The sequence below is a fragment of the Carcharhinus amblyrhynchos genome, unplaced genomic scaffold, assembly GCF_965287045.1.
Source record: "Carcharhinus amblyrhynchos unplaced genomic scaffold, sCarAmb.v2.hapA scaffold_39, whole genome shotgun sequence".
NCBI classification, from domain to species: Eukaryota; Metazoa; Chordata; class Chondrichthyes; order Carcharhiniformes; family Carcharhinidae; genus Carcharhinus; species Carcharhinus amblyrhynchos.
The window spans coordinates 6274915-6285366 of record NW_027649780.1 but is presented as its reverse complement, the minus strand read 5'-3'; the positions used below and the strand labels follow the sequence as shown (position 1 = coordinate 6285366).

The window sequence follows — 10452 nt, the reverse complement described above, 5'->3', positions numbered from 1 at the left end:
TTTCTCCCAACTTGAAATGATGGCAACAAAACCTATGGTTCTATTAGCGTACCGTTGCTATTGGCAGTAACATCAGCAGTCCCATTTTTCTGCTCCCTCTCTCTCTCTGGTTCACCCCATGTGCCCTGCATTACTAAATGAACGGAAAGGTGGCACAGTAGTTAGCACTCCTGCCTCATAGCAAAGGGGGACCAGGTTCAATTTCGGCCTTGGGTAACTGTCTGTGTGGAGTTTTCACGTTATACCCGTGCGTTTTCTCCTGTTTCCTCCCACAGTCCAGAAATGTGCAGGTTAGGTGGATTAGTCATGGGAAATTGTCCCTTAGTATTAGGGTGATTAGGAGAGTAAACACATGGGGTTATGAGGAAAGGGTCTTCGTAGGACTGTTGTCGCTGCAGGTTTAATGGACCGAATGGCCTCCTTCTACACTATAGGGACTCTATGATTCTATGAAGACAGTTCTGTCGATTTGCTTGTTTGGCACTTGTTGTATCAGGAATGCGGGCGGAGCAACGGGCGTTGTGGGGTCTGAATCTGTATTTCCACTGCGGGAGAACATTTCCTGAACTGCAGCGTTAGATTCGGGAGAAGGAAGAAAAAGGACAGCGGACCTCTACTGGTCAATATATCACATTTTCACTTCGCGTTTCCTTCCCAATTAAAAGTAAAGAATATGCTGTTCTCCTGACTATTGTAATTTAGGATTACTACTAGTCAAATGATGACAACTCTTTAAAAAAAAATTGGGCGTCGGTCACAAGACCAAAATTTTGTCGATCACTAATTATCCTCGAAACGGGCTGGGCTATTTGAGAGTTAGTTATATTCTTGTCACATACAGACCAGGCCAGGCTACGAAGGCAGATTTCCTTCCACAAAGTGGATTAGTGAATAAGGTGGATCTGCAGTGACAGCGTTCGAGCACCATCAGTGCGACTAGCTTTTAATATCAATTAATCACATTTAAATTTAACCAGCTGCCGGGGCAGAATTTTGAATACTTTTCTCCAAAATCGAACTTAAATGTAACCACTTGATATGATGGGATTGAACTGCTTTTCTCAAAGCATCATCCTGGGTCCGTGAACTACTTTTCCAGTGACCCCATGTTGATAATGGTTAAGAAGAGAAAGCGGAAGTCCTTGAAGTTGACTCTTCCCAGAATATTATATGACAGGGGGGCACAACTACAAAGTGCATCTTGTTGTCCCTGAGTGGACCTTTGAAGAAAACGAGATGTCATAATTAGCTGCACCATAACAATTTGATATCCTAACCCTACTGATTTCAGTCATGGTCAGCTTTCGGTACAGCATCCACAGTACACGTTATATTATCTCAGGAATAATAAGCACGCAACTAGAGTTCACTGATCGATTTCCCTGTTCCTTTAGTAAAGAAACGACGATTGCAAAGTATCTCACATTCCATCCACCGATATCTGAACATTCGAACATAAAAATTAAGCTCCTGCAAATCTGGTCTACCATTCAGTCAGATTGCAGTTTATCTGATCGTCCTTTTAAATCCGCTTTTCTGCCTCGATTCTCATGGACCATGACATAAATTTTAGTTAAAATGTTTGTTTAACTCAGCTTTAAAATTATTCTGTGACCCTTAGCCTCCACATTCTCTAGATTCTCGCTGAGCCTCAGGCACTAATGCTCGGATGCTAAAGCTAAGAGAATGTGCACAGAACATTGATTGAAAATCCACCAAATCCATCAAAACTCCTTACTCCGCCATTCGAATGACAAAATGAAGGGTTTTTTTTCTTGACATCCCACTTCCAAAGCGGAACAATTCTCCCAACAGGGACACCGAATCGAGTAGAAGTTGGGGAGCTTCCATTCACTGACAGTCATCTGAGCAATTACCAATCACACGGTGCCACTGTTCTGAGACAATGAACTGACGCATGAGCATCCTGAGACACGTCATCAGATTATTAAGGGTGGGGATTAGAATGGGTGTCTTCAAATACCCGATTCCTACTTTACAGAGCGGACAGAGACAATGCGGGTACTCGGCATCTGGATTGTGTGGGGAGCATTTCTAACAGGTATTTCTGGACATCACCTTTGTTTTCTTATTTCTAGGACTTGGTTGAATCTCACTATTGAGAACACGTCACTCTATTCTTCATCTATTTGAACATATTTTCCAGATCTGACCCATGGAGATTCTGTCACTCAGCCGCTGCCCTCAGATGTTAAGACAGAAGGAGACGCGGTGACATTAAGCTGCAACTATGAAACTGCAGAAACCGGCTATAATTTATACTGGTATCGACAGCATCCAGACTCCCAGCCCGAATACATTCTGAGGAAGTACTCGGGGGGTGGTGAATATAAAGCAGATTTTGCTAAAACCCGTTTCTCGACTAATCTCCAAACCTGGAAGAAATCCATCAGTTTGATTATCTGGGATCTGCAGTTGTCTGACGCGGCCATGTATTACTGCGCTTTCAGCCTCACAGTGATAGAAAGCAGTCTGACTGCTGTACAAAAACTGTCTCAACAAGATAAGTGAGAGCTCCTCGCTGCTGTACAGAACCTCTGGCAGATGCAGCCACAATGAGCAGTGGCGCTGTCAGCCGCTCAAACACAAACCGACAGGAAACCATTTTCACCTCGGATCAAGTGTCACCCAACTGTTTCCAGGAGAGGCCGAGAAAACAAACTGCAGAATCGTTTTAGGCCGACAAGTCCATCACATAATGAATGTGTCAATTAAATTGTCGCTTCTGCTACTAATCAACTCCGTATTCCTCTAAAATCAGACCTGGGTGATAAAATCCCAAACATCCGTCAATCCTGGCGGTGAAGAGCCACACAGACAGCAGACGGACAGTTCTCCATGTTTGTGTAACACGTCACCTGATCCCGGTGTCCCGATTTGTCCTTTCCTTCTTTTTCCGTGCCTGCTTCTCATATTGAACACACCTCTCTGTATCTCCCTCATCAGTTTCTGGGGGCCTTTGAGGGTGAGCCGTTGAGAGCGTTTATTTGATCACTATTGCTACATTCGAGACAGCTTGCACATCCTGAACACATTTCATAAGGTTTGATTTCTAAAAAAAATCCGAAGTTCAGAGCAGCCAATTTCCACTTCTCCCTGACCGTCTCCACCTAATACCAGGGTAGCATCAAACTTCTTATCATATCCGGCTTGTCTATCTGTTTCTCGCTGCTCCTTGTTTCTGTAAATCAGATGAATATTTGACTACTGCTAGGGAAACATTGTGAAATTCAGTTGAATGATTAAAGTCAATGAGTTCTGAAATCTATCCATTTTTCATAAACTGTTTCTGACCCAACAACATATTCTGATCAAATAAGACCAGAGAACTGGTCTCGAGCAGAAATCTAAAAGGGGAGACGAAGAAGACTTGTTTAATGTTACAGGCATGGAATCAGCTTCAAAACACTAAGTGAACCACATAGATCAAATAGATTTATAAATGCGAGTTTTATTATGAACGCGCGGTAAAATCAAATGATACAATTCCGCAAGTGTGCCTCACCTGTTTTTATGGGGCGTTATGTTTTGTTCTTTTCGGAAGATTTCTGTGACTTTCACTGGGTTTAATTCTTGCCCCTATCTATCGGTGTGACAGCGCCATCTTCTGGGCACCAACTGGAACACAACTGGGGTGGTTTCGTACTGGGTCCGCTTTATCTCTGTACCAGTGAGTGCTCCATCGCACAGAAGTACATGCAAGTATCCGACAGAAGAGCCCCCGCGAGATAGAAAGGAATTGTTTTGTCTCCCTTCTGCAAATCTGCAGAGAACCTCGGTTTGGGGACCTTTTCGGAACCCCCGAAGCTATATTTCTTCGGCAAACATCTCGGAGCTTCCCCAGAATACTGCATGTACCAGAGTAGAGTTGGTTATCAAGTAATAGCAGTCCAGTTCACAGTGTCCTTCCCGAATTGTTAATTGGAAATGAGCCTGGAACACTGAAGCTATGACATACATTCCTGTCACACAAATACAGATTGGTTCAAAAGTCAGGGTTTAAAAATAACCATTGTTGACCATTTGTTACCGTTTACTAATGGACCCGCCGGGCAGCAAGATCATTATTATCAGTAAGGAGCTTGGGGATCAGATGGTTTCGGTGTATAGATCTCGATAGAAAGTAACAGAATGCTCTAATTCTGCCAATGATTCCAAACTAGTGTAAAGGATAGCCCCGATTATAATCTGGTTTAATTTTTGAGAAACTGAGGGGCATTTCCCAGGGACAGGATTGGCTACTCTGCCGGGACTGATGGATGTTCCCCGCCAATGAATGAGAGCTGTAAAGAATCGCGTTTTCTGTTTAGTTTTGTGTCTCATGTGACTTTCTTCATAACCCTGTCTCATTGCCTCTGTTTCTCTGTTATCCCAACCTCTCCTTTTCGTAAACTTCCTCATCGCTGAAAAATGACTGAAAATCAAGGAGGCCATTCAGCCCATGTTGTCTCTCTGCTAGAGCAATTGAGCCGGTCCCACCCCATCCACTCTGTCACTGCAGCCCTGCAAATCTTTTCCCATCAGTTTCCAACCCGATTCCTTGCGGAAAGACAGCGAAGAACACGGAGGAAAGAGGGATTTGAGGAAGGGAAGGTTTCACCTGATGGGTTGTTGGCAGATGCTGTGTTGCGGGTAAATTGATTGCAGTCTCCTCCAGAAAGGACGACAGAGTGAATGGGAGGGAAAGAATATGACCGAGATGAGACATAAGAGAGGGAGGGAGAGAGATAGAGTGAGAGAGGGAGAGAGAGAGAGAGATGAAAGCTTTTTGTTTGTCAGCAAAAGTGATGGTGTAACCATCACTGAATTCCCCACTGTCAGCATCCTTAGGGTTACCATTGACCAGAAACTCTCCTGGACTCACCACACATAAACACAATAGCTACAAGACCAAGTCAGAGTCTGGGAATACTGCTTGGAGTAACTCACCGCCTGTCTTGGTGAGGTCCCTGTCAACACTAACAATCAGAATTTTCTGATGACAATCTACAGGCCAAGCTTACATTCCCCGGCCACCCTTCCTCCTCCCCAGTCTCTGGAAGTCCGGCCATTCCCCTGTCAGGTCACTGACTGTAGCCAGGCTCGGATACTTCTCTTTCAATGTCAACACAGATCACCACCAACTGGCTTCAGAGAACCAGAGACAGACACGGAAGTGAGGTAAGAACATCCCAGGGGAACTGAACAAATTATTATGGGAGGGACTTGGAACGGGTATCTTCAAATGCGATCCTGCAATGATCTGTTTGTCGGATTGAATTCGAAAGCTTGTTTTCTCAGTCTCTCCTGGGAACAGTTTCATTCGAGGTGAGTTTGGTTTCCTGTCGCTGCACATTGCGGCTGCATCTACTACAATCCTCCACAGACCCCAACAGACAGCAGCTGCACACTGCAGTGAAAGGCAGTTTTTGTACAGGGCTGAGCTTGCTTTATATCACTGTGTGCCTGAAAACGCAGTAATACACTGCGGCGTCAGTCAGCTTCAGACCCGAGATGGATAAACTGGTGAATTTAGTCTCTGTCTGAAGCTCAACAGAGAAACGGCTTTTAGCAAAATCGGCTTTTTCTTCACCGCCGCTCAAATATTTCCGCAAAATAAACTCAGGCTCTGAGTCTGGGTGCTGCCGGTACCAGTATAGAGAGTAGGAGCCTAATGTAGTATCATAGTTACATTTTAAAGTCACCGCTTCTCCTTCTGTCCTAACATCTGAAGACAGTGACTGAGTGACAGAATCTCCATGAATCAGATCTGAAAAACAAATTCAAATATAAAAATAGCTGACCGATGACTGTTTTAAAATTGTCGAACAAAGTTGAAATGTGTTTGGTCCACATTTACCTGTCAGAAATGCTGCCCACACAACCCAGATGCTGAACAGCCGCATTGTCTCTGTCCGCTCTGTAAAAGGGGAGCTGGGGATTTTGAAGACACCGGTTCGAAACCCCGCCCCCAGTTCGAAACCCCGCCCCCAGTAACCTGCTGATGCCTCAGGATGTTCTCACTTCACTTCCTGGTGTTCCCAGTGACAGTGTGAATAGACAGGCCGGTGAGCTGGCTGTCATTGATTGGAAATACTCAGCGCTGGGTAACAGTCAGTACCGAATGGGGAGAATATTTCCCTTTTCCAGATGGTGACTGTTAAATCCGACTCTGGTTAATGTGACCGTCAAACTCAGGCTTGCTCCAGGGTTTGTTTCATTCAGGGATCAGTCTGTTTATTTAAGTGTTACCATCAGGAGAGTGGCTCAATCGTGACTGCGTAATTACCTTCATTAGTCATTGATCCAATTATTGAACTTTTTTTGCATTTTATGTCGGAGTGGCTGATTGAAGCGCCAGACCGTCTTGTGACACATTGACAGCGTCCCTGGCGTTCGAAGAGAAACTCCCAATTCAAGAGCAGAGTGAGGATCTGTTGGAGAAGGAAGGAGCGGTTATACCGCCGTTCAACTATCTGATAGTCAGTTATGGAATCCTTCTCACCATAGTTCAAAGGAAAGAACATATTTTTGTGACGATATGCCTGATAAAAATGCCCGAACACTTTCGAGCAAAGACACCAGCTGTCACTGTGCATTCAGTTGCACAGTCTTAAAGTATAAACACTTCCACTAATATATGCAATGGCACCTCGGTTTAAAATTATTCACTTCAATCGCATTCGCAATCGTTTATTAAATAAACGATAATCCTCGGTGTTTGGAATTTGTTTAAGACAGAATAATGTCAGCACTTCCTATAACTCGAAACTCATGAGCTCAAAGCTCGGGAGGGAAGTCCAGAGGGCAAGTTGACAGTCCCCAGCGATAGGTAAAGCTAGTTCTCATTAACTACAATTCAACACCAGCCGGCTCGGAAAACCATTCAATGTCACTTCTACTCAAAAAATTAAAAAAAATGAGGGTAGTGCTGAGATGGTTACAGTGCAACAATTCAGGAAGCAGCTCTCAAAGTGGATTTTCCACATCAGACAAACATTCTCTCACTCTCTCTCCCCTCTGTCCAAGATCAGTCTCTAATCCTTCCACATGCAGCTGCTTTTGTGGTGATTATTGATCGCTTTATCTTCTACAAAACATTGAGACAAATTGGGTTGAAACATTCAACTTATCATAACTTCCCTGCGGTGCAAAAGCAGGCCATCTGGCCCATCAAGTCTGCTGACCAGAATTCCACCTTTCCCCCAATATCCCATCTGTTTATCTTGCTAGCCATTCCTCTCCCCACCCCACACCCCCTCCGCCCCCCTCAACACTAAGGGGCAATTTAGCATGGCCAATTAACCTCACCCGCACATCTCTGGAGTGTGAGAGGAAACCCGAGCACCGGGAGGAAACCCACACAGACACAGGGGGAACGTGGAAACCCCACACAGATAGTGACACGAGGCCAATGCACTGTGAGGCAGCAGTGCCACCATGCCGCCGCTGGTGGATATTCGGAGGTGTTCCGATGGCGGCGGACGGAAGAGGAGATAAACTTTGGTTATTCATTGATCTGGCCTGACAATTTCCTTTTGCGACTCACTGGAGTTTTGCCGGACTGAATTAAGATGCCAAGCAGAGATGAATGCTTTGGATCGTTAAACTAAATATTGGAAGAAAGTGAAGCAATTCCGGCCGAAAAGTAGAAACTAGAGATGGGAAGGGAAAGAGTAGGAAAATAAATTGAAAGGAGCAAGGACAATTAACATAAAACAATTAACAAGGACACTTAAGATAAAATAATTATGGCTCCACAGCTGTATTTGTGGAGTCTATTTTTAATATGTTGCGGATTATTCCCTGGTAATGAGGCACTGAAGGCAATCCCAGTGATAATTCGATTTTCTGTGTTATTTCTGGTATCAGAGCGGTGAAAAATTTGCCACGACATCAACTAGAGGGCGCGCTGGTCACATGGGTGTCGCTGCTCTCTCAACATTCATTACTGTTCTTCTTCCTGCTCTGCACAAAACCTCAACTTTTGAAATCGGTTTTTACTTGTGATTCAACCAAAATGCTTCCACCTCCGCCACTTCCTTATTCGCCCCACTATTCATACAAACCCTACAGTGCAGAAAGTGAGCATTCGGCCCATCGAATGTGCACCGACAAAAATCCCACCCAGGCCTTACCCCTACATATTTACCCACTAATCCCTCCAACCTATTCATCTCGGGACACGAAGGGCATTTTTTAAGCATGGGCAATCAACCGAACCCGCACATCTTTGGACTGTGGGAGGAAACTGGAGCACACGGAGAAACCCACACAGACACGAGGAGAATGTGCAAACTCCACACGGACAGTGACCCAAGTCGGGAATCAAACCCAGGTCCCTGGAGCTGTGAAGTAGCAGTGCTAACCACTGTGCTACCGTGCCGCCCTTAGGAAGTGGCTTTGAGCACATGAGTTTCGTTAGGGAGACTTTATTCGTCCAATAAAGTCTCCCGAACGATAGGTATGAGTTTTATTTCAATATAAATGTTAGTGCAGCAGGTCCGCTCTGAAATTTCGAAATAGACTGCACAAGAGATTTGTAACGACGGGCAACGTCACAGAACCAGGGCTGCATGTCGAGTAAAAAGTTTCTGTCTTGTCATTAACCACTTTCTCATTTGTTTCAATGCAGCAGAATGGCGCTTCCTGTTAGATTCCCACTGAAATTAATCAATGTGTTGAAGGGATATTGAAGGGGCACATTCTCTACCGGGATATTACCAACAGGATGGATGGTCCGAGATCTCAGATAGACAAATATGGTTTTAACTGGACACAGTTTCTTTCTGTTGTTGCAGTGGTCTATGGAATGAGCTGAGATGATAAGTTACAGAGAGATTAGGGCGCATTGGATCCTGGTCAACTCTAGACCTCATTTGTTGATAAACATTATTTACTGTCCCAGAGGAAAGTCCAAGCCAGCAATGTAATCTGTGAAAATTGTTAATGTTAAGTGCAATCAAGTAAATAATTAGCATATTGGAGTGAGGGGCCGAGAGGTGTTCAAGGAGGCACAGAGTACAGGTAAAGACAGCAGCTGGTGAATATCTCTGAGGGAAGTGTATGATCGAAGTACTTGACCTGCATGACCGAAGTGCCCCCTAGTCCTACTGTCCTTTCTGAATGGGAAGAGTCTCTCCACCTCTATCCTATCCATCCCACTCATCATCTTATATGTCTCAATGAGATCTCCCCTCATTCTTCTAAACTCTAACGAGTACAAGCCTAGTTTATTCAGCCTCTCCTCATAGTTCAACCCCCTCAACTCCGGTATCAGCCTAGTAAACCTCCTCTGCACTCCCTCCAAGGCTAAAATATTCTTGCGTAAGTGCGGCGACCAAAACTGCACACAGTACTCCAGCTGCGGCCTCACCAGTGCCCTGTACAGTTGCAGCAAGACCTCCCTACTTTTATATTCAATCCCCCTCGCTATGAAGGCCAGCATCCCATTCGCCTTCCTGACCACCTGCTGCACCTGCAAGCTGGGTTTTTGCGACTCATGCACAAGGACCCCGAGGTCCCTCTGCACCGTCGCATGCTGCAGTTTTTCGCCATGTAAGGGCCGGAGGGCCTGTTCCAGTGCTGTAATTTTCTTTGTTCTTTTTACTGCCAATTTCTAACCAGCTTCAGCCCCTATATCTCTATATTTAACGATTCCACCTCTGACATCTCTCCAGTCACACAACCCTGTGAGATATCGGTACTGATCTTATTGTTGCATCATGAGCGTTCCACATGCAACATGACTTACACCTATAAATTCTCATCTTGAACATTTCCATTGAAATTTCAAGGCAAGCAGAGCTTTTTGAGCAGAATAATTCAGATTCCCATCCCCTTTAATGTGAACAAGTTGTTTCTGATTTCACTACAGACCTTGTCTATTGAACAATGACTGAACACAGGGGGTGAATGTGAGAAGCTGAAGTTTCCAGTTGAAGAGGTTCCCAGTGTCTCTGAGCAGCTGAACTGAGGAAGCCTTTGGGCAGAGAGTGTCCTGCTGCTATTTCCCTTCCTGGCCACCAGGGGTAGCTGTAACATGCCCAGGCGCTGCACCGACCAGTGTCACCTCTTGCCGACTCCGGCCCAGCCGCTGCTCGTTGGCGGAACATCCGGGACTTGAAGAGAGGCGGGGCTAGCCGCCATATTGCCGTGATGTCACCATCGCCCCCCTCCCCCCGCGTCAAGGAGAAAGCGACGGTTCAGAAATCCAGAAAATGAGAGAAATTCCTACCCAGAAATCCCGCCAGGAGCGGAATTAAAATTAAATAAAATACATATTTTTATAAAGCGGCAGGTGGCGGAACCGCGCATGTGCTGTAGTATTTTCCCAGAGCGCATCGCGCGGGGGTGATTGAAAAACAGACGCAATAAAAAACAGAAACGATGTTCCCGAATGGAGAAGGAACCGAAAGTCTGACGGGTGAGATGTGAATAATAATCATCAAG

At 45.1% G+C, this 10452-nt stretch overlaps 1 gene segment (V, D, J or C); it reads right to left on the bottom strand.

Annotated features, from left to right (window-relative positions):
• Positions 1–5450: 5450 nt before the first annotated feature.
• LOC145363564 (T cell receptor alpha variable 38-2/delta variable 8-like) lies at positions 5451–10149 on the bottom strand. The segment is given in 2 exon segments: positions 5451–5770; positions 10080–10149. Coding segments are annotated over 2 exon segments (390 nt in total).
• Positions 10150–10452: the final 303 nt, after the last annotated feature.